Consider the following 20,962-nt stretch of genomic DNA (forward strand, 5'->3'; position numbering starts at 1 on the left):
TCCCTGAGGAGGAGCCCAGGGATCTCTCCCTGCTGCTCTGCATGGCTGGGATGGCCACTGTCACTGCAGCTGCTGGAGGGCTGCTCCCTCAGCACATGGAGCCATCTTCTTGCTCTGCCTCATGGCACTTTTGAGACTGAGACACCCCCTATTTTTTTTTTAATTATTCTATAAATCAATCCTTTTGTACAACCAGCTTTTGCCTCATCTCATTTGGGCTTCTGGGACTCCCCAAAATCCCTCGATCCTGGGGGTGATGGGGAGGCAGTGGCCAAGCCCTGTGCTGGGCAGGAGGGGAAATTTCCCTCACCCTGTCCTGGACCTGAGAGTGGCTGGTGGGATGCCTGTGCTGCTCTCACTGGGTGGGGCAGGGATGCTTCCCTGCTGTGCTGTCAGCCCCAAGCAGGATCTTGGGAATTCTGCCACATGAGTGTGAGGTCTTGTAGGAATTCCTTTCCATAAGTAGTGTGAGTTTTTGTTGGAATTCCTTTCCATGAGTGTGAGTTTTTGTTGGAATTCCTTTCCATAAGTAGTGTGAGTTTTTGTTGGAATTCCTCCCCATGAGTGTGAGTTTTTGTTGGAATTCCTCCCCATGAGTAGTGTGAGTTTTTGTTGGAATTCCTCCTCATGAGTGTGAGTTCTCACTGTGATTCCTCCCTGTGAGTTCAGTCTGTGCTGAGCACGGGCAGTGGGTGAGTAACTGTGGCCTCACCAGCACCACAGCAGCCTCGTGCTGGGACAGGCTGCCCTGGGACTGTCCCCACACCCTGCCAGCTGCTCCAGCAGTGAATCCTCCAAGAGCTGTCATGAACTCTTGTCCCCGGGGCAGGGGCACTGCCAGGGTGGCTGCACCTCTGCCCCTTCCACTGGTGTTGACTCACAAGAAAGGGGAAAGTGGGGCCAGCAGGTACCAGCCCTTCCCTCAGGGCATTGTGACTCCAGTGGGGTTCCCAGCCCTGTTTTGGGAGGTTCTGAAGGGACATGGAGCACAGAGGGATCCTGGTGCTGCTGCAGGGCTTGGGTCAGTGCTGGCCAGGGAAGAGGCAGTGGGGTGGTGACTCAGGGCCAGGCTGACCCCATCTGATCCCAGGATGAGCTCAGCTCCTGGCAGCCCCCAGGCTTTGCTGGAAGGAGACCCCGATGCCCTTGGGGTAGCTGTGGGTGTTGCTGATCCTTGGCTTTCACACACAGAGCATCCTCCCCTTCCCACTGCCCCTGGTCCCCATCCGGGGCAGCCGGGAGCAGCTGCGGGGGCTGGGTGGGGCTAATGGAGCCCTGCACGCACCGGGCTGGGCTGGGATGAGCCTGACGCTGGTGTGAGTCCCACCCTGAGCTGGCACCGACCCCCCCGGGCACTTCTGCTGGCCCAGGGGCGGCTCTTTACCGTTAGCCCGGAGCAAAGAGCGGGACCTGGCGTGGCCTTCCCAGCTCTGTCAATATTTGCCGAGGCAGCTCCATGCCTGGCATTGGCACCGGCGCTTCCCCTTACAGGAAGGGGCTGGAGCAGGAGAAGGGGGATTTCTGTAAGCACCCATGAGGCGGGGCAGGAGGGAAGGAACTGCCCACCCCGAGGGTGAGGGCTTCCCCCTGGCAGTTTGTGATCCAGGGCTGGGAGTTGGGAGGCAGGAACTGGGAGCCCTGGCACCCCCCAGCACTGGGCTCTGTCCCTGTGTGGCTGGGATGAGTGTGGTGAGGGGTGCTGGGGTGAGGGATGAGTGTGGTGAGGGGTGCTGGGGTGAGGGATGAGTGTGGTGAGGGATGAGTGTGATGAGGGATGCTGGGGTGAGGGATGAGTGTGGTGAGGGATGAGTGTGGTGAGGGATGCTGGGGTGAGGGATGAGTGTGGTGAGGGATGCTGCTGGTCATGGGATGTGAGCGTGGGCCCAGAGGCAGGAAATGGGGCTGGTGAAGCTGGGACAGCCCAGGGTGGGCAAACACCCACTGGGGAGAGGCTGGGGGTGCCCTTAGGGGCTTTCTAGGGCAGGGGAGATGCCCAGGGCTCTCTGACATTACTCATCCACGTTGGGGGTGCCCCTTTTGCCCATCCACTCTGCCTTCCTCACTGCTGAAAGCCTCCTCCCACCGTGGCACATCCCTGGGCACTGGGAGGGCTCCTGGCACATCCCTGGGCAGATTCTCTGTGTCACAGCAGCAGCACAAGGGTGGCTGGGGACCCCCAGTGCCACCAGCCCCAGGATGAGCCCACAAACCAGCTCTGGGCACGGTGCTGGTGCCCTCGGCGGGCGCGGGCGGCTTCCGGAGCTTTCTAGGAATCGGCTCTTGCCCAAGCAGCCCTACGGGTGTGGGAGGAAGTGGCCATCCCACAGCACGGGCTCAGGCCGTGGGGTGGGGGCACTGGGGGGGCTGCATTTCATCTTTCTGAGCTGACACCAGCAGCTGCAGCCTCGCCCCAAAGTTCCATTCCCTCATCCCTCCTGTCTCTGTCCCTGTGTCCCCACAGCCTGGCCACTCTGCCTCCCTCCCATGCAAGCAGGAGACAGCGGAACAGAGAGAGAGAGAGAGTGCAAAAATAGAGTTTATTTCCATTTTTATCACATAGAAAAAAGCGGGTGTTTCTTGGGGCTCACCCAGCTGCAGCAATAAATACAGTACAAAACCCCCCACGCCCAGAGCTCCCACACAACCACGGGACTGGGGCTGCGTCAGGCTCAGGAGGGTGGGAATGTGTCCAAGTGGCTCCTTCCGGTCAGGGATGGGCACAAATAAGTTAAACTGCAATCAGTACTCTGAGTTTAGCAGGGAAGGGGGACAGAGCAGAGATGCAGCTCCCCAAAGTGCTGGGGCTCCCCAGAAAAGCCTCATCCTGGTGAGGCTGCTGCACCCCTATGGTTCTTCCATCTTCCCTCCCCTCCCTCCCTAATGGCTAATAAATATTAATTACTAGAAATAACACCCATCAGATGTGTCCCTGCAGGCTGCAGCCCAGACAGGGAGATGCTGCTCTGGAGCATTCTCATCCTGGGATGTTTTCCAGTGGGATGATGCAGCAGCCCCAGCAGTGCAAGCCAGGGGGAAACTGAGGCACAGGCAGTGCCAGCAGCAGCTGTGGGGGCTCAGCCCAGCTCCAGAACCTCGTAGCAGAGATACGCTTGTGTTTAAATATTAAACAAGGGTGATGCTGCACAGGGACCTGTGCATGGATCCACCACGGGATCCCTTGGCAGGGGGAGCATCCCCAGACAGATAAATATTAAATAGCCATAAATATTAAATAAGCAGGAAAGGGGGTGCTCCCGGGATGTCCCTCAGGTGGGACATCCACGAGCAGGGGTCAGAGGCTGGCGAGGTGCCGCAGTGCCCGGTACGCCGTCTCCAGGAACCGCTGGAAGTTGGCCAGGATGAAGAAGCCGCCGACTTGGTGGTGGAATTGGGAGGAGAAGGTGGGGACGGGGTCCTGGTGCTCTGTGGGGTACGTCACCGTGGCCAGGCCCAGGTCTTCCATCTGCAGCCAGGCAGAGGCAGAGGCATCAGCTCCAGGCCTGGAGATGCCCCCCTGCCCCAGTGTGCCCCTCCTGGGCATGCAGCCCCCACCGTGCCCACCCAACCCTGTGAATACAACCCCTGCCATGTGAATGCAGCTCCCACCATGCCCACCCAACCTTGTGAATGCAGCTCCCACCATGCCCACCCATCTCTTGGGATACAGCTCCCACCGTGCCCACTCATCCCTGTGGATGCAGCCCCTGCCATGCCCATCCATCTCTTGGGATACAGCCCCCACCATTCCCACCCATCCCTGTGGATGCAGCCCCTGTCATGTGAATGCAGCCCCTGCCATGCCCATCCATCTCTTGGGATAGAGCCCCCACCATTCCCACCCATCCCTGTGGATGCAGCCCCCACCGTGCCCACCCCTCCTTTGGGATGCAGCCCCTGCTTTACCCACCTGTCCCCCCCACAAAGCTCCCCCTTTGCCCCCTCACCTGCTGCTGGATGTTGGAGGACAGGTTGGCCATATCCAGCTGCAGGGTGTCCACCAGCCCAGCGTGCCCGGGCAGCAGGGCCCGGATGGTGGCCAGAGAGCCGTGGTAGACGCGGAGGCCGGCACGGATCTGGCTGAAGCAGGTCTCCTGTGGTGGGCATGGTGTGGTCAGTGGGGCTGGCCATGGCCTGGCCACCAAGACACGGAGGCTCTGGGGTGGCCTGAGCCGTGACAGAGCCGAGCAGCTCATGGCAGGGGTGGGCTGCCCGCACTCACTGCCTGGAAGGTGCGCCTGTGACACTGCTCCAGCGGCGCCTGGGCGATGTCCAGGTCCTGCCGCACCAGCAGCAGCTCGTCCTCCTTGCACAGCTGGAGGGTGTCACACTGTGGACAAAGGGGACAGAGTGAGGATACCAGAGGACCCTGACACACCCAGCACCCCCAGCATCCCATCCCTGGGCTGTGGGACCCTGGAGTGGACCCGGTGCCGTGGGGACGGGGGTGTGGCTGTTGTGTAGCCCGGAGGGTCACCACATGTCCCCGGTGGGTGCCCCAACACCCAGGGCTGAGCCTTGGGCAGTGCAGGGGACACTGCTGGCTCCTGGCCCTGCAGTGCTGATAAGGGCAGGGAGGGGGTCACCTTATCTGTGACCTCGCAGTGGCTGCCATCCCCCCTCGGCAGCGTGTGGGACTCACCACCAGGCGCTGCAGCGCAGCCGCGTCCCCGCGGATCTTGCGGGTGAACTCGAGGTTCCTCTGCAGGAAGAGCTGGAAGTCCTGGTCCCCTGAGAGCTCAGTCAGTGGTGCCCCATGCAGTGCCCACCACGGTGCCCACAGCAGCACAGCCAGCAGCAGTGCCAGCCCACCTGTGGAGACAGCAGGTCAGCACCCACCCCACGGAGCCTCAACCCCACAGCTGGGATGGGCTCAGCAGCCAGGACCACCCTGGGGATGGTGGCAGCAGCAGCGTGGCCTGGGGACAGGGCAGAGATCCCAAAAGGGGAGAGGGACCAGTGCTCCCAGTGCCAAGGGCAGCAGCAGGGGGCTCTGGATGTGTGGGTGCAGCAGGTGCTACAGGTAGTGTGGGTTTAGGGGTGCTCTGGGGGCAGTGGGGGCAGTGGGAGCAGTGGGTGCTGTGGTTTGGGGGCAGTGGGTCCTATGGGCAAAGTGGGTTTTAGGGGTGGTTTGGGTGTAATAGGAGCAGCAGGGGAAGCGGGTGCAATGGGAGCAATGGGAGATGGGGGTGCTGCATGGCTACTCACGGGTGAGGAAGCACATGGTGGGTGCCCGGCTCGGTGTCTCCTCCTCTGTGCAGCGCGGCCCTGCCCAGCCCGGCCCAGCTCCTCTCGCTCCTGCCCGGCTGTGCTCATTGATCGGGTGGCATTTATAGCGCACGGGCCTCGGGGATTCTCACCGATGAGGCAACAGCGCGATTGCTTCACTGCCTTAATCACAGCATGCAAATCTCCCGGACCGGGTGCTCGGCCGTGGCCACAGCCTGGGGCTTTCCCGGGCCCGGTGGGCAGCGGTGCCCCTCGGTGTGGCTGCAGCCCCGGTGGAGCCCAGGCAGCGGGGCAGGTGCCGGGACAGGGCAGGAGGTGCCTCGGTGACTCATTAACCTGCTCGCCGGGCTCCCACCACGCTGGCCAGGTGGGGCAGTGCCCAGCACAGCAGGGTCATGTGCGGGGTCACTTACAGGGTCACTCGCAGGCGGCCGGCCAAGGGGATGGTGGCTTCTCGCTGCTGCTGTCACTCTGGGGTTGTCCCTATCCCCGGCCCACGTGGGCAGCACCCCCTGGCAGCTGCCCCACACATCAGGGTGGGTGCTGGTGGTGTGACCTTCACGGTGGCGGCACCAGCTGGAGGTGGCCAAGGTGAGACGCGGTCCAGGCAGGTGCCCAGGGCTGTGGCTCCCGGGGGCAGCACCACGGGGCCAGATCCTGCCCTGCTGGGCACTGTGGGGCCGGGTTGTGCCCAGTGCAGCACCAAGCACCGGCCCCATCGGGCTGACCCCACCCGCGAGGGGCCAAGCCCCCCCTCTGCCCCTGCGGGGAAGAGGCTTCCAGGGCAGCCCTGGGCACGGGCTGGCTGCTGACGGTCCCGTTGCGTTGACGAGGGAATTTTGGCTCGTGCCGGTTCCCGCAAGTCCTTCCAGGATCTGCTGGCCGGGTGCCAGCTGGCCGGCTCCTGCCCGGCACGGGCCGCCCGGGGCACGGGAGGAACCCGCTCCCCTCACAGCCCCGGCCAGGGTGAGCCCAGGGCAGGATTGGGCTGGGGAGGTTCATTCTGCACCCCTGACCCCTGGCTGGGTCCCATCGCTGCCCTCCTGGGGGGTGTGGGGACAGGGACAGGAATGGGGAAAGGGATGGGGACAGGGAACCCGGTCTCTGCAAGTTGTAGATGTTGGCAGGCACTGGGATAGGCCACACACCCAGCGGGGTAATTTGTGGGGTACAGTTTGTGGGGTACAGCACCAGTCCCAGAAGCTGGAAGTCCTGGAAGTTTCTGCCTTCAGCTGGGAAATAAACCCCCATCAGCTGCAGCCAATCCATGAGTACCAAGCAGAGCCTTCCTGGCACAGCCAGGTGTGAACTCTAAAAATTACTGCTGACCTCCCTTCGAACCTGGCAGCACTAAACGTTCTGCCCTCTGGGTGTGTGAAAGGACCTTGCCAGCAGAGAACGTTCATGGGATTTTTGGGAGAAACAGCCACTCCAGCTGTGCCTGTCCCCACCCTGGTGGCCATTGAGGGGCTCAGTGTGGTCCCCTCAGTCTGGGCACTCACGGGACCAGCACGGAGGGTGAGGATCTGCCCTCTCAGCAGGATGGTGCTTTCAGGAATTGTGCTGGGGGCGTGGGGGGGTTGAATCAGTGCCCAAAGGCCCTGTCAGCTTTCCAAGGAAGGAAGTGGTTTCAAATCCGAAACTGGGGGTGTTGGGGGATGGGGGAAGGAGGTGGCCCAGCAACCCCCCCAACCATGGGGCTGGAGCTTCTCGGTCCAGGGACTGTTCCAAGAACCCATCCTGCTCTGTTTCAGCCTCGTGGCCACCCTTCCTCTTCACCCTCAGCCCCTTCCTGACATCTGTCAAGTGCTCCTGGGATGTCCCTGTGTCCCAGTGCCAGCCCCAGCCCCCCCTGGCTGAGCTCTTGCCTTCCCTGGTGTCCCCCAGAAAGCCCCAGAGCGGGAATGGGCTGGGACAGCCCCGCTCTTGACCTGCAGCCCTGGCTGCACTCCCGGCCTGGGCGGGGCTGGGAGATTCCCAGATTTTCTCAGAGAACTCATCCCTGATGATGCTGATGGGACCCACCTGGAGTGGCTGTATGGTCCCTGTCCCCATCAACCCCCAGGGCTGGTGGGGCACAAAGCGGGCTCTGTGCCTTTCCCAATGGAATCCTCCTGGGATACCATCCTGGAGGCCACTCCCAGCACCACTGAGACAAAGCTCCAGGATGGCCTGACCCCGATCCAGTCCCATCTCTGGTGCCTAGCCCCAGGGAGAGAGAGCAGAGACCCCAAACCAGCCCCATGCCCCTTCCCCATCCCAACAAACCCACAGCAGGAGCCACCATGGCTGGTGTTTTTCCATCTTTTATTTTAAAAGTCATAATTGAAGTTTAACAAAGTTTGACCCCATTGTGGGAGCTGGGAGGGCACCAGTGGAGACCCCACTCCTGCTCCCTCCAGCCCCGCTCCCCCCGCTGCCCCCCAGCATCGGCTCCGATGTCACCACAGGGATCCTTTTAAGGATGTTTTATTGGGGAGGGGGTCCCACCACAAGTGCAGGTGGTCAGGGGGTGTGGGCCCAGGGAACCCCCTGTGTCCCCTCCCACAGTACAGACATGCAGGGATTTATAAAAGGGGGTCTGTGGGGGACGGAGGGCCCTGTTCAGCCACCATCTGTCCAAGGGACAAATAAAAAAGCACAGCCAGGGCCCAGGGTCACGGGAAACCGTCGTCATCGTCCTCTGCCATCTCCTTGGCAAACTCCAGGTCCTGCTGCTCACGCTCCCGGCGCTCCTGGAAAGCAAAGGCCGAGGTTGGTGGCAGGTGGGGACAGGAGCCACATTCTTCCCGTGGCCGTGGTGGCTGCAGAGATCTCACCTCTGCAGATTCCAAGTCCTTGTTGTAAGATTTGGGTGGGAACCTCATGGCCTGGAGAAAAAGAGGAGGAGTAGCTCAGAGCTGAGCCAGCCCTGAGCCACGTCCTGCTGTCCCCATCAGGGACCTGGGGACAGGCTGTGCTCACCTTCACCGACATGTTGTGGATGTCGAGGCAGAAGGAGATGCGCTGGTGGAAGGCCAGCTGGGGCTCCCGCGTGGAGTAGATGTCGATCATCTCCTTGGACTGCACGTAGCCCTTCTCGTGGTTGATGCTGGCCTCGATCACGCCGTCCCGGATGGCCTGCGAGCCCGGGCACAGGGCAGGGCACAGGGTGTCCCCAAGGGCTCACACAGAGCGGGCACGTGGCGCCCTGAGCATCCCCCAGTTCTCCCTAGAGGAGCCTCAACCCAAACCCAGCGGTGCTGCAGGGAGGGGTGTGGGGGAATGGGGCAGGATGGGAGGCTGTGGGCACCCAGGGGTCCCACAGGGATGGGATTCCCTGTGCTGGTACCTTGGCAACGATGAACTCGGCGTCCTCGGGGCTGTCCAGCTGCAGCTTCTGGGCAATGTCAGCCAGGGAGATGCGGGAGTAGGAGAGGCTGATCATGCGGACACCTGCAGGAGAAGGGAAGGGGATGCAGCCCCTCAGGCCTGCCCAGCCTGCTGGGGGTCCCCAAACACCCTCCTACCTGTCTTGATGACGTTGTGCCTCAGCCGAATGATCAGGGTGTAGGTGCCATCGGCCTGGAACTTGTCCCCAAACTGGTCAAGGACTTGGTTGAACTTGGCCAGGTTCCCTGTCCTGACGGCTGGAGGGAAGAAGGTGGGAATGGGGGAAGGAGAAAGGCTGGGGAAAGCGAGTCAGGGCTGGCTGGCTTCCTCCTTCTCCTCCTTCCCAAGGGGCATCTGCATCCAACTCCCACCAAGGGAGAGAATTCCCACTGGGTCCCTTCCCACTGAGGATATTCCATGATTGTATGACATTGCAGGAAGGACAGGCAGGCAGGGGTGGGCAGCCATACCCTGGGTCAGCAGGAAGTAGGGCATGAGCGAGCGCTTGAGCGAGGGCTGCCGGAACTGGAGCCTGTCCGGGATCTCCCCGAGGAGCAGCTCCACCACGATGAGCAGCTTGTGCACCTGGGGCAGAGCAGGACTCTGAGTGAGTCCCCATGGAGCCTGAAACCATCCCTGTCCCTGTGCATTCCAAGAGGTCTTGCACCCATCCCCGCGGGGCACAAGACTCCAGGAGATCCCAAACCTGTTCCTGTCCCTGTGGGGCCTGGAAGGTCCCAGATTTGTCCCTGGGAAGTTCCAAACCTAGGAGTTCCTGCACCTGTCATCCCTGCAGAGCCCAACCCTGGGGGGTCCCAGATCTCATCCTGAAAGGTGCCAAGCCTGGGAGGTCTCAGAACCATCCCTGTGGAGCCCAACCCTGGACCTGAGCCTGGGAAGTCCCAAATCCCAGGGGACCTGACATCCAAGGAGGTCCCAAACCTGGGAGATCCCAAACTAAACTCCATGGGGCCTGACATCCCAGAAGGTCCCACATCCAAGCCCTGTGAGATCCCAACCCTGAGGAGTCCCAAACCTTGGAGTTCCCAAACCAAATTCCATGGCGCCTGACATCCCAGAAGGTCCCAAACCTTGGAGTTCATAAACCAAATTCCATGGTGCCTGACATCCCAGAAGGTCCCAAACCTTGGAGTTCATAAACCAAATTCCATGGTGCCTGACATCCCAGAAGGTCCCAAACCTTGGAGTTCATAAACCAAATTCCATGGTGCCTGACATCCCAGAAGGTCCCAAACCTTAAGAGTTCCCAACCCAAATTCCATGGTGCCTGACATCCCAAAAGGTCCCAAACCTTGGAATTCCCAAACCAAATTCCATGGCACCTGACATCCCAGAAGGTCCCACATCCAAGCCCTGTGAGATCCCAACCCTGAGGAGTCCCAGACCTGGGAGTTCTCAAACCTGGGAGTTCTCAACCCAAATTCCATGGGGCCTGACATCCCAGAAGGTCCCACATCCAAGCCCTGTGAGATCCCAACCCTGAGGAGTCCCAGACCTGGGAGTTCTCAAACCTGGGAGTTCTCAACCCAAATTCCATGGGGCCTGACATCCCAAAAGGTCCCACATACAAGCCCTGTGAGATCCCAAACCTGGGAGTTCCCAAACCAAATTCCATGGCGCCTGACATCCCAAAAGGTCCCACATCCAAGCCCTGTGAGATCCCAAACCTGGGAGTTCCCAAACCAAATTCCATGGTGCCTGACCTCCCAGAAGGTCCCAAACCTTAAGAGTTCCCAACCCAAATTTCATGGTGCTTGACATCCCAAAAGGTCCCACATCCAAGCCCTGTGAGATCCCAGCCCCGAGGGGTCCCAGCCCCAAGCCAGGGGGCTCCTGCCCCCTCCTCACTCACCGTCTGCTTGAAGCCCACGGCCGTGTGCTGCGGGGCCTTGCGCAGGGCGTTGGTCATGGTGCGCCGCGCCTCCGAGTACTCCAGCTGGATGGCCTTGATCCGCCCTGCGCCCACACGGGGCGGGTGGGGAAAGCCACCCAGTGAATCCAACCTGACCTACACGGATGGGGCTCCAAATCCTGCCTGGAAGCCCCACCTCCAGCTGATCAAAGGGGTTCTCTGAGGAACCGGAGGTGCCGGGAGGAAGGGCAGGCACCGAGCCTCGCTCACCTGTGTAGTACAGGTACCGAGCCCACTCGTTGTTGTTGGCCTGCTCGGGGAACACGGATTTGGAGACGAGTTTTTCAGCCTGGTCGTAGAGGTTGTAGTGGAGGTAATTCCTCAGGAGCAGGTTCAGGAGCGTGGCCTGGCCGTCGGCATCATGGCGCAGCGTGGCCGTGCGGAGCCGGGCGTGCAGGAAGCTGAGGGGTGGGACAGGGAGTCAGGGAAGAGGGAGGAAAACAGGGGGATCAAGCTCAGGGACAGCCCCCCACAGGAAGAAGAGGAAAACCAGGGGGAACAAGCGCAGGGATCCTGTTAAGGATGTTTTATTGGGGAGGGGATCCCACCACAAGTCAGGGGGTGTGGGCCCAGGGAACCCCCTGTGTCCTCTCCCACAGTACAGACATGCAGGGATTTATCAAAGGGGGTCTGTGGGGGGAGAGGGCACGGAGGGCCCTGGAGTTTAGTTTGGGATCTCCTCCCATAGGAAGAGGGAGGAAAACAGGGGGATCAAGCTCAGGGACAGCCATCCCACCTGCGGACCACGTCGAGTTTGTTGAGGAATTCGTAGATGCGGGAGTGGTAATAGTAGCACTTGGCCACCACCAGGTCCAGGGCCCGGCGGTTCTGGGAGCTGATCTTCTGCATCAGATCATCGGACACCTTCTGAGCCTGAGGGACAGCAAGGGAGGTCAGAGCAGGGGGACTGATCCCAGGAGGGGCAGAGACCACCCGGGCTGTGGGGAACAAGCAAACACTGCTGGGATGAGGGACAGCATGGGGCAGAGGCAGGGGATGCTGAGGGGGCAGCTCAGGGTCTCACCTCGGGGTACCTCTTGCTGTTCATCAGGTAGATGACGAGCAGCAGCTGCAGGTAAGCCTCCACCTCTGGCAGGAGAGGGGCTGAGGCTGCTTTTCCTGTCCGTGGGCGGAACTGCAGCTCAGCTTCTGTGTCCATGGACTGAGGGGAGAGAGAAATTCGGGATCACTGTCCCTGTGTGGAGACAGCTCTGCTCCAGGTGTGACAGCGGCCAGCCCAGGACTGCAAGGATCTGTCCCTGCTCACAGGTGTGTCTGAGCAGAGGGGCTGCTCGTCCCCAGTGTCCCCAAACCCCACTGCCCTACTCCAGAGGCTCCTTGGAGAGGGAAAGAATCATGGAATTCCAGGCTTTTTTGGGTTGGAGGGGCCTTCAAGTTCATCCCTACCCTGCCATGGGTAAGGACACCTTCCACTAAATGAGGTTGCTCCAAGCCTTGTCCAACCCAGCCATGGACACTTCCAGGGATGGGGCAACCACAACTTTCCTGAGAAATCCATTCTGGTGCTTCACTGCCCTCACAGGGAAGAATTTCTGGCCAATATCCCATCTGATCCTGCCCTCTGTCAGTAGCAAGCCATTCCCCCTTGTCCTGTCACTCCAAGCCCTTGTAAATATTCCCTCTCCATCTTTCCTGTTGCTTCTTCAGATACTGGGAGGCCTCAATTAGGTCACCCCTAAACCTTCTCTTCTTCAGGCTGAACAATCCCAATTTTCCCTGTTCTTTCTCACAGCTGAGCTGCCCCATCCCTTTGATTATCCTCTGGATTCACTCCTACACCTCCACATCCTTCCTGTGCTGGGGCAGTGTTGTTGCAGGCTCCCAGCTGGGTAATAATTAGCATTGACTCTGTGATTGCAGAATGCTGATCAATTGTTTTATTCTACTAGATTATACTATACTCATTAAGAAGCTCATCACCTTTACAGACAGTCTGATACAGCTTTGACTTAACTGGTCAGTCTCTTTAAACACCACCACCAGTCTAATCAAGAAATCCCCCCTTGGTAAATAATCTCCATAACACATTCCACATGTGCACAACAACAGGTGCAGCAAGTGGAGATAAGAATTGTTTCTCATTCTTTTCTCTGATTTTCCCACAGGAAAATGCCTGGGGAAGTCCTCGGTTGCTCTCTGTGGCCAGAGAGCTGCTGCCACAGGGGGTAGGGGGGTGTCACCAGAGCAGGGCAGGGGTGAGGGCAGCAGGTGTGCCTACCTCCTCCAGGAATCCCAGCAGGAAGTCCCTGACAGTGCAGTTGGAGGTGAAGAAGCCGTGGATGGCCTTGTGCAGCACGTTGGGGTTGAGGCGGCGGGAGGTGGAGGGCAAAGCCCGCAGGGCCCTCAGGACGTAGCGCGGCTCCTTCCCCGACACCGCCTTCTCCAGCTGCTTCACGTGCTCCTTGATGTCTGTGGGGGCACACACGGACACCCCTCAGCCCAAACCCTCTGCCAGCAGCACCCCTGAGCAAAGCCAGGGCTGCCCCCTTGCCCTGTCCTGCTGTTCTGAGGTGCCTCTGCCCTTGGTGTCCCCAGTGACCTGCCCTGCTCTCAGGGCTGGCCCTGTTTGGAGCAGGGGGGTGGTGAGGCCCTTGCAGTTTTCTTCCTCCTTGCCTCTCTCTGTCCCCCCACAGCAGCCCCCCTGTCCCTCACAGTCTGTCCCCAAACACACCCTCACAGAGCCACCCCAATTCCCTTCTACAGTGATGCCCCCAAAACACAATTCCATCCCCCATTCTCCAGTGACCCCAAAACCAACCTCCCCCTTCCTTTCCCTCACACACTGCCCCAAACACCCTTCTCCAGTGTCTCCCGCACAGCTCCCATCTCCATTTCCCTCCCTAAATCCCTTTCCCTATACTGACACCCCCCCCAAACACACTTCCTCTCTCCCTTTCCCACACGGTGCCCCCCATTTCCCCTTCCCCAAAGTGTCCCCTACCCTAAACTCACATTTCTCTTTCCCTCAGAGCCCCCACCACTGATCCCACCATTCCCCTCCTCCATCACCTTCCCAGACCCTTTCCCACCCCTCCCTCCCCACCCTGACTCCCTCCCCAACCCCCTTAGGGCTTCCTGTACCTCCCCCCAGTCCCCCTCCTCCAACACCCCCTCTCAGGGCTTCCCCTGATCTGTGCCAGGCCCCAACCCCCCTCAGTCCCCCCCTCATCCCCACAGACACCCCCATTACAACAACACCCCCCCCTCACCCTCCAGCGTGATCGCGTCCAGCTCCCGCTGCGGCTGCCGCTCTCCGGCCGCCTCGGGGGCCACCGGCGCCGCCTCCTCGTGCATCTCGACGTCGGGGGGTGCGGGCGGGGGTCCCTCCGGGGGTGCCTTGGCCTTGTCGCCGCGGCGGCGGGACGCGCCGTCCTGCTTCATGGCGTGACACTGCACAACGGGCCGCCAGGCGCGACCAGCCGAGCGACGAGCGACACACGATCGTCTCCTTCCGCCTTTCGCTCGGCCGTTTCCGCTCGCGCTCGGGTTGTTCCGTCGCGCTTTCGGATAGCTCAGGCACCGCTCGGAGAGTTCCGTAGCGCCCGCTCGTGGAGTTTCGTGATGCTCTCGGGTGTTTCCGTCTCGCTCGTAGATTTTCGCCTGTATTTTCGGGCGTTATTGCCGAGCCCTCTCGGAAGGTTCCGGTATCGATCGGCTTCTTTCGCCGCTCTCCTTCGGGAATCTCCGTAGAGCTTTCGGGCGTTTCCGTCGGGTGCTGAGCTGTTCCCGCCTTTTGGGGGCGCGGGCGAGTCTTCGCTGAGGTCCCGTGAGGGGCTTGTCTGTGAGGGGGCATCCCGTGAAGGGTCCTGTGAGGGGCTGGTCTGTGAAAGGTCCTGTGAGGGGCTGGTCTGTGAGGGGTCATCCCGTGAAGGGTCCCGTGAGGGGCTGGTCTGTGAGGGGTCATCCCGTGAAGGGTCCCATGGGGGGCTGGTCTGTGAGAGGGCATCCCGTGAAAGGTCCTGTGAGGGGCTGGTCTGTGAGGGGTCATCCCGTGAAGGGTCCCATGAGGGGCTGGTCTGTGAGAGGGCATCCCGTGAAAGGTCCCGTGAGGGGCCGCGCTGGGACCAGGTCGGGGGTCCCGTGAAGGGTCCAATGAGGGGCTGGGCTGGGATCGGGGATTCTGTGGAGGGTCCCGTGAGGGGCCGAGCTGGGACCGGGTCGGGGGTCCTGTGAAGAGTCCCATGAGGGGCCGGGCTGGGACCGGGTCGGGGGTCCTGTGATGGGCTTGTGTGTGAGGGGGGATCCCGTGAAGGGTCCCGTGAGGGGTTGGGCTGGGATGGGGGATTCTGTGAGGGGTCCCATGAGGGGCCGCGATGGGATCGAGGATTCTCTGAGCGGTCCCTTGTGGTCCATGTGGGGTTGGGCTGGGACCGCGGACCCTGCAAAGGGTCCCTTGTGGACTTGGGGATCCTGTGAGGGGCTGGGCTGGGATCGGGAATCCTGTGAGTGAGGAGGGGGCTGGGAGCAGGGGTCTCATGAGGGGCCAGGTTGAAGCTGGGGGTGCTGTGAGGGGTCTGGTCTGGGACTGGAGCCAAAGGGTTTCATGGCAGTTCCAGGTTGGAGCTGGGCTCCCCTCGTAGCTGTTGCAAGGCAGAGCCTGGTCACTGGTGCTCCCAGAGCCGTCAGTCCACACACAGGTGAGCAATGCTGCCCTTGCTGCAGGCACCCATGGCCTCCAGAGACCCTCCCAGAGCTCCACAGCCTGAGGGACCCCCCTGACTTCTCCCCAGGGCTAAGTGCCTGTATTTTTCATATAGCATCCTGAGCTTGCCAGATGTGCTGTGGAACCAAAACTACACAAGATTAAGAAATTGACTTTGAGAACATCCAATTGTGTATCAAAAAGGTCCTCTTTATTTATAGAGTGATAATGAGAGTATGCTTGCTCTAAAGTGCTCCATGTGTCCATTGAACATCTCAGGGATGATGGCAGTGCTGGGACCAGGGTGGTGTAAGTAAAACAAATCCACTTTGATACCCAACCTTTAGTAGCCATAATGAATTTTCTAGCCTTAAATTTCCTTTTGCCAGCCAAATCAGCCTTGATTATTAACAAGGATGATATAGGGAGAGAAAACTGGCTTGTCAGTAGAGAGTTCACAAGACCTCAGAGGGGTTCCCTGGGCAGGGCCAGGGACCTGGAACCACTCAGGAAGTTAAGGGCATACAGGGCCACAAACAAGGCTGCCATGGCCTCAAAGGGTTTATCCCTAGGGGTAACTGATCCATCTTCCTGGAGCTGCACTCCACTAAGCTCCACCAGGGCAATGGTTAACATCTGTTCCTCCTCCTGTGAGAAGAGCACATTGGCATCCACAAGAAAAGTCTCCTCCCCCTTATCCAGGTCATGTTTCAGGAGATTTTCAACCTTCACAGCGACAACAAAAAAAGCAAAATCAGAATTTCAATCAATTGTCAATTGTGTCATCATTATGGAAATGTTGCTAGAATTAACATATCCCCTGCCTCCCCTTGAAAGGAGCCAAGTGTGCTGTGTGTTCTCACCAGGTTCAGCTGTTGGGACACAATCTTCCTTTCCAAGGATTCCAGCAGCAGCAGCAGCTGATCCTGTGTTAACTCTGCAGAAATAAACTGGGTTTGGATCCAAACCCTCCCACCAAGGTGATGGAGGTTGCTGGTGGGATAGGACTGGTGAGCAGGATGGGAAAGAGTGAAGAGGATGGGAAGGGTGATCATTTCTTGTAGGAAATGCTGCTTTGGTCTGAGATTCTTTGGATATTTTAATGGAAATGCTTTGTGCAGGCTCACTGTGAGAGTGATCTGGCTGTTCCTCACAATATCCAATATGGAATATGGAGTTGGGAAGGATCTAGAAGGATAATTGATGTCCAACTCCTGTCCCTGCACAGGACACCCCAACAATCCCACTCTGTGCTGAGAGCCTTGTCCAAACCCTGCTGGAGCTGTGTCAGCCTTGGGGCTGTGACATTCCCTGGGGAGTCTGTTCAGTGCCTGAGCACCCTCAGGGATAAGAACCTTTCCCTGATATCCAACCCAGCTGTCCCAGACACAGCTCCAGCCATTTGCTTGGGTCCTGTTGCTGGTCAGCAGAGCAGAGTTGTTGGGGAAGCAACTTTGAGGGAGCAGGGAGCCCTGGATGGGTGCAGAGGGGGTTTCTCTCCTCTCCTCTCCCCTCCATGGGACTTGGATGTTGATTCCACTTGAAGAGGAGGAGGAGGAGTATAAGGAAGGCAGGAGGGAATGGCAGGAGTGGGAGTCATCCCTGCCTTGATTTCCCTCGTGAAGCCCCAAAGCCTCACCATGCAAAGCGTCAAGGACGTAGGTGATTCCTTCTGCCAGCAGAAGGAGATGATGTCTTGGGGATTGCTGTAAGATGCTGAACAGTTCCTTTAAGTCTGGGCTCTCAGTTCTCAGCTCATAACCATCATTTTGCTCAGTAACTTCTTCCATCTGTGAGGAAGAAGGAAAAGAAATGTCAGGATTTGAGGGCAGAGGCTGCTGCTTGTCCTGAGCAGGGAGATGTGCTGAGAGAGGGAATTTTGGATGGGCAGTTGTGGCACAGGGCAGGTGACTTGTGGGACAGGAGGAGTGGTGTGGATGTGTCTGTTATAAATTGTGGCAGTGAGAAAAGCTTCACTTACTTTCTGGCTGAGCTCTTGAAGGAGGTTCTTGTCTCTCATCACAGCTTTGATGGTGTTTAAGGTGATGAGCAGCAAGTCAGGAGACAACTCGGGGAAAATTCGGCAGAAATATTGAACTTCTGTCATCACTTGTCCTAATTTTCCTGCTGAGGGACCTGCAAACCAGAATGAGTCCAAATCTGTCACTTGAGTTCTAGGAGTGGCAGCTCTAAGCCTAGAGTTTGGAACACTCATTTGAAGTGAACTGGAATTGGGGCAGTTGTGGTGTCTCAGGGAAGAGGCAAATACATCTCTCCTGGTGATTTGTTTTATGCTGGGAAATTCCATCTTACCCAAAGCAGCCAAAAGTTGTGCATGTGGAAGCAGTAAAATACATTACTTACCATCAGCTACATAAGTTTGCTTTCTCACAGCTTCTGCTGGGAAATAATCCAGATCTAAAAGAGGATAAAACAACAGTTTTCTATACCAGCCTCCCCAGTGGTGGTCACCCACTCAGCCTCCTCCCTGGCTCTTCTCTTCTGAGTAGGAAAGGAAAAGAAACACCAAAACTCTGCTCTCTGTGCCATTTATCACCAGGGGCTCTGCAGCTCCTGAAATGTGGATCTGAGGCTCCCTTCTTTCCTTTCTTTACTGGTCCCTCCCCAAAGAGCATCTTTGAACTTGCATGGTTTGTCTGAGCTCCCCCAGGTGATTTCTGTCTCTCACACCATCTCTTCCTATCTGCAGACAAGCTGAAGGTAGCTCTGGGGGCAAGTGGTACTTCATAAAATGTTCTTCCTCTTCTGGGATGGAGAACTTGCTCATTTCTGGAAGTTGCTTACCCCATGCTCCATCTCTGATGTGTAGTGGGATGGTCCTGAAGGCCAGCGTGCAGCCCTTGGGTATCACTATGCTTTGTTTGTCCTCCCTGTTGCTCTGGATAAAGAAAACAACCTGTCAGAACACCTGGGTGCAGCTGCTGGGGAAGCAAGGAGGGAGAAGCCAAACCTGTGCACAGAGTGAAGCATAAAATTTGGCCTTGAAGCCCCCATCTGCCTTGGTGGATTCCTTGTAGACGGCCTCCTCTGAGGCCTCGAGGATTTCAGTGACCACACAGAGCTTGATGTCTGTTCTCTGGAGCTGTTGGATGAAGGAATGATCCATGTTGATTTCCCTAAAAGAGGAAAAGCATGGGAAGGGTTTGGAGCACCAGGAGCAGCTGAGGCATCTGGGGGGATGAGCCTGTATGGGGGAACTTGTCACTCCATTTCCTGTCCAACCTGGCCTCATTAGAGGAAGTTCATGCCCTAAGTTCTTAATCTTGGTTTTTGGCTGTTGAAAACCCATTGTTAACCTGGTGTGTGCTGGAGGGAGATGACTGGAGCATGTCTGATCCCTTTCTCATTGCTTACCTTTCTCTTCTCAGTGCCTCCAGTGATTCCAGTGATATGCTCTTCTTCTGTGGCATAATGGAAAACTCTTTAGACAAGGAGGCACCTCCTTTCAGCTCCACATTTGTAGGGTCAAATGAAATGCTGAGACCTCCATCAGCTTGGTCAGCACTGACTTTTGTGAGAGTAAATTGGCTGCATTCTTGATGGAGGGACTCTGAAATAATTCCATGCATTATCTTAAACAGCACTACACAGACTCAGCACTGTCAGTGAATCATACACAAGAAAGCTGGAACATGGTAGAGTTCAGCCACAAATGGTTCAAAACCATTATCTATGATATTTAATAAATTCATATTGATAAATTTTGGGTTTACCTATGCTTTTACCATTTTCTCCAGGCAGCAGCACATCATCCAGTGTGAAGCCTGTCCTCTGGTAGTAGGGAGCTCGGTGAAATATGGTTTTTGGTTTGCTTTTTTTTTTCAGTAGATAGAGAGGCCTGAAGTGCTCATTGTCTGCGATGCTTTCGACAGGGACCAGTTCTTTGTATGGATCCATTTGATTTACAATGAATTTGGTGAGTTTTTTAAACATTCTGGCTGTGGCTGAGGTTTTGAAGCAAAGCAAGGTGGATTTGTGCCTTGGGAAAGAGGGAACACAAGCTAAGCTGAATTACTTGAAATAACAGGAGGACATTGTAACAAAGTGTGACTTAATGATTAAGAAGATTTCAAAATAATGACTCAAAACCCCCCTCACTGTCCAAGGACACAAGTTTCACAGGGTTGTTTCAGGGAGTCTTTAGAGAGGAAGCAGCAGGAGCTGTGGGTTGTTTGGCCTTGTCCCCCTTTGCTGTTAACCTTCAGTGACAGCTGGCAGACCCTCAGGGTGCTGATTTTGGAGACAAATGTCCCCCAAAACAGAGAGACATCTACCCAGCCCAGCCTCATTGGGCAGGCCTTGGTGGTCTGCAGGGGAGAACTGGTGTTTCAGAGCCAGAAAGAAATCCCTGTTTCTTTTCTGAGACAGCTTGTTTTTATCAAAAGGTTTCAGTTTCAACTTTCTCGTGTTTTATGGGAAGGAGCTGGGGAGGGGAAATTGGGCAATTAAGACTGGCATTGATGGGAAGGGACCTTAGGGCTCCTCCCATTCACTTCCCTGCCATGGTCAGGTACACTTTCCAGTCTGCCAGGCTGCTCCAAACCCCATCCAACCTGGTTAGAGACACGTCCATGGAGGGGGCAGCCACAGCTTATCTGGGCACCCTGTTCTGGGGCCTCAGCATCCTCAGAGGGATTTCTTGCCAATATCCCATCTAATGCTACCCTGTTTCAATTTAAACCATTCCAAAGACAAATAGCCTTGTATGCTCAAGGTTAGTAGCCCTTGCAGGTCTCATTCCCTTGAAGGTTTCTAAGAAGAGAAGAAAAACTGAATAAGAGCACTTAACAGAGAGCTCTCACCAACCTTCTCCCCTTCCCAAAGCTCTGGGATAATGCACTTACCTGTTTGTGGGGTGGGGGGTGTACAGAGCAGACTGTGGGGCTGCTGAGGTGATGTGGCCTCTGGAGAGCAGCAGGACTGGGGAGAAAATCTCTGGCTTCCCTTGTGCTCAGAGGTGTGGAAGTGTTTGCGAAGTACAGGAGCTGTGAGTTGGACAGGAAGCTCGCACCACCACAACTCCAGAGCAAAGAGTAAATTGATTTCTCTTACCTTGCAAACGGGGCTCCCTGAAGCAGCCCCTGGGCAGGAGCAGTGTCAGACCCAGTCTGTGCTGGAAGACCCCTGGCTGTACCCAGCAGTTTATCAGGAGCTGTTCCTGGCTGTGAGGTCACTTCAGCAATTTTACATCCTCACCACCCGCGTTCCGCTTCCACAAATCGGCCGTTGCTTACGTAACGCTTCCTTTTTACTCCTTGAGCAGAGTCTGTTAAAGGGGCTGTGGCTTCCTGGAACTTCTACAGATATAGGAGGTGTAAGTCCACTGCTGGAAGTGTCCCAGACCAGACTGCACTGGAATGTGTCCCTGCTCCTGGCTGCAGGTGGGACTGAGTGGCTTTAAGGTTCCTTTAGGACAAAACCATTCCATCATTGTGGATTCAGCTTTACAGAGCCAAGTAATGCTGCTGTTCTTTGACAGATGGAGAAATGGACTCAGGAGGGGATATTGGCAAGAAATTCCTCTCTGTGAGGGTGGTGTGGCCCCAGAACAGGTTTCCCAGAGAAGCTGTGGCTGCCCCATCCCTGGGAGTGTCCAAGGGCAGGTTGGATGTGCCTTGGAGCAACCTGGGCTAGTGGAAGGTGTCCCTGCCCATGGCAGGGGGTGGGAATGGCCCATGAGCCTTAAGGTGCCTTCCAACCCAGGCCATTCCATGTCTCCTGGGAACATTGCCATGCTTGTATGACAG

General features: G+C 57.5%; 3 protein-coding genes and 1 long non-coding RNA gene across 6 annotated transcripts; 1 reads left to right on the top strand and 3 right to left on the bottom strand.

The window, feature by feature from the left end:
- Nucleotides 1-3,292: 3,292 nt before the first annotated feature.
- On the bottom strand, nucleotides 3,293-5,221 carry CSF3 (colony stimulating factor 3). The gene is made up of 5 exons (XM_054649879.2): nucleotides 5,206-5,221; nucleotides 4,640-4,809; nucleotides 4,220-4,327; nucleotides 3,945-4,091; nucleotides 3,293-3,463 (listed from the first exon to the last, which is right to left on the bottom strand). The coding sequence occupies exons 1-5, from the start codon at nucleotides 5,219-5,221 to the stop codon at nucleotides 3,293-3,295; spliced, it is 612 nt and encodes a 203-aa protein (XP_054505854.2).
- Nucleotides 5,222-7,514: 2,293 nt separating this feature from the next.
- On the bottom strand, nucleotides 7,515-14,015 carry PSMD3 (proteasome 26S subunit, non-ATPase 3). The gene is made up of 12 exons (XM_054649715.2): nucleotides 13,762-14,015; nucleotides 12,771-12,961; nucleotides 11,556-11,693; nucleotides 11,268-11,404; nucleotides 10,742-10,932; nucleotides 10,472-10,575; nucleotides 9,069-9,183; nucleotides 8,736-8,855; nucleotides 8,558-8,661; nucleotides 8,191-8,346; nucleotides 8,046-8,096; nucleotides 7,515-7,961 (listed from the first exon to the last, which is right to left on the bottom strand). Exons 1-12 carry the CDS (start codon nucleotides 13,931-13,933, stop codon nucleotides 7,884-7,886), a joined length of 1,557 nt encoding a protein of 518 aa, XP_054505690.1. The 5' UTR covers nucleotides 13,934-14,015; the 3' UTR covers nucleotides 7,515-7,883.
- Nucleotides 14,016-14,054: 39 nt separating this feature from the next.
- Nucleotides 14,055-15,398, top strand: LOC129130994 (uncharacterized). The gene is made up of 3 exons (XR_008535595.2): nucleotides 14,055-14,313; nucleotides 15,109-15,189; nucleotides 15,310-15,398. It is a non-coding gene; the product is annotated as an uncharacterized LOC129130994 (long non-coding RNA).
- On the bottom strand, nucleotides 15,384-20,962 carry GSDMA (gasdermin A). Of its 3 annotated transcripts, XM_077190915.1 has the most exons (11): nucleotides 20,268-20,962; nucleotides 20,060-20,165; nucleotides 18,929-19,194; nucleotides 18,570-18,765; nucleotides 18,166-18,331; nucleotides 18,000-18,093; nucleotides 17,559-17,612; nucleotides 17,176-17,330; nucleotides 16,834-16,984; nucleotides 16,058-16,131; nucleotides 15,384-15,920 (listed from the first exon to the last, which is right to left on the bottom strand). In XM_077190915.1, the coding sequence occupies exons 3-11, from the start codon at nucleotides 19,146-19,148 to the stop codon at nucleotides 15,660-15,662; spliced, it is 1,371 nt and encodes a 456-aa protein (XP_077047030.1). In that variant the 5' UTR covers nucleotides 19,149-19,194; nucleotides 20,060-20,165; nucleotides 20,268-20,962; the 3' UTR covers nucleotides 15,384-15,659. The 3 variants fall into 3 exon arrangements, with proteins under 3 accessions (XP_077047030.1, XP_077047031.1, XP_054505691.2); XM_077190916.1 differs by lacking the exon at nucleotides 20,060-20,165 and having other exon boundaries at nucleotides 18,941-19,194; XM_054649716.2 differs by lacking the exon at nucleotides 20,060-20,165.

This window comes from Agelaius phoeniceus, chromosome 26, assembly GCF_051311805.1.
Source record: "Agelaius phoeniceus isolate bAgePho1 chromosome 26, bAgePho1.hap1, whole genome shotgun sequence".
Lineage (NCBI taxonomy): Eukaryota > Metazoa > Chordata > Aves > Passeriformes > Icteridae > Agelaius > Agelaius phoeniceus.

Coding starts and splice junctions, on each gene's coding strand:
- CSF3 (XM_054649879.2), bottom strand. Junction 4,328..4,639: donor CTGCGCTGCAGCGCCTGGTG/GTGAGTCCCACA, acceptor CTTTGTCCACAG/TGTGACACCCTCCAGCTGTG. Junction 4,092..4,219: donor ACAGGCGCACCTTCCAGGCA/GTGAGTGCGGGC, acceptor TGCCCACCACAG/GAGACCTGCTTCAGCCAGAT.
- PSMD3 (XM_054649715.2), bottom strand. CDS start 13,933: ATGAAGCAGGACGGCGCGTCCCGCCGCCGCGGCGACAAGGCCAAGGCA. Junction 8,856..9,068: donor CTACTTCCTGCTGACCCAGG/GTATGGCTGCCC, acceptor TCTTCCCTCCAG/CCGTCAGGACAGGGAACCTG. Junction 8,347..8,557: donor CCGAGTTCATCGTTGCCAAG/GTACCAGCACAG, acceptor CCGGGCTCGCAG/GCCATCCGGGACGGCGTGAT.
- GSDMA (XM_054649716.2), bottom strand. CDS start 19,148: ATGTTTAAAAAACTCACCAAATTCATTGTAAATCAAATGGATCCATAC. Junction 18,766..18,928: donor AGAAAATGGTAAAAGCATAG/GTAAACCCAAAA, acceptor GAATTATTTCAG/AGTCCCTCCATCAAGAATGC. Junction 17,613..17,999: donor CATCAGAGATGGAGCATGGG/GTAAGCAACTTC, acceptor ATCCTCTTTTAG/ATCTGGATTATTTCCCAGCA.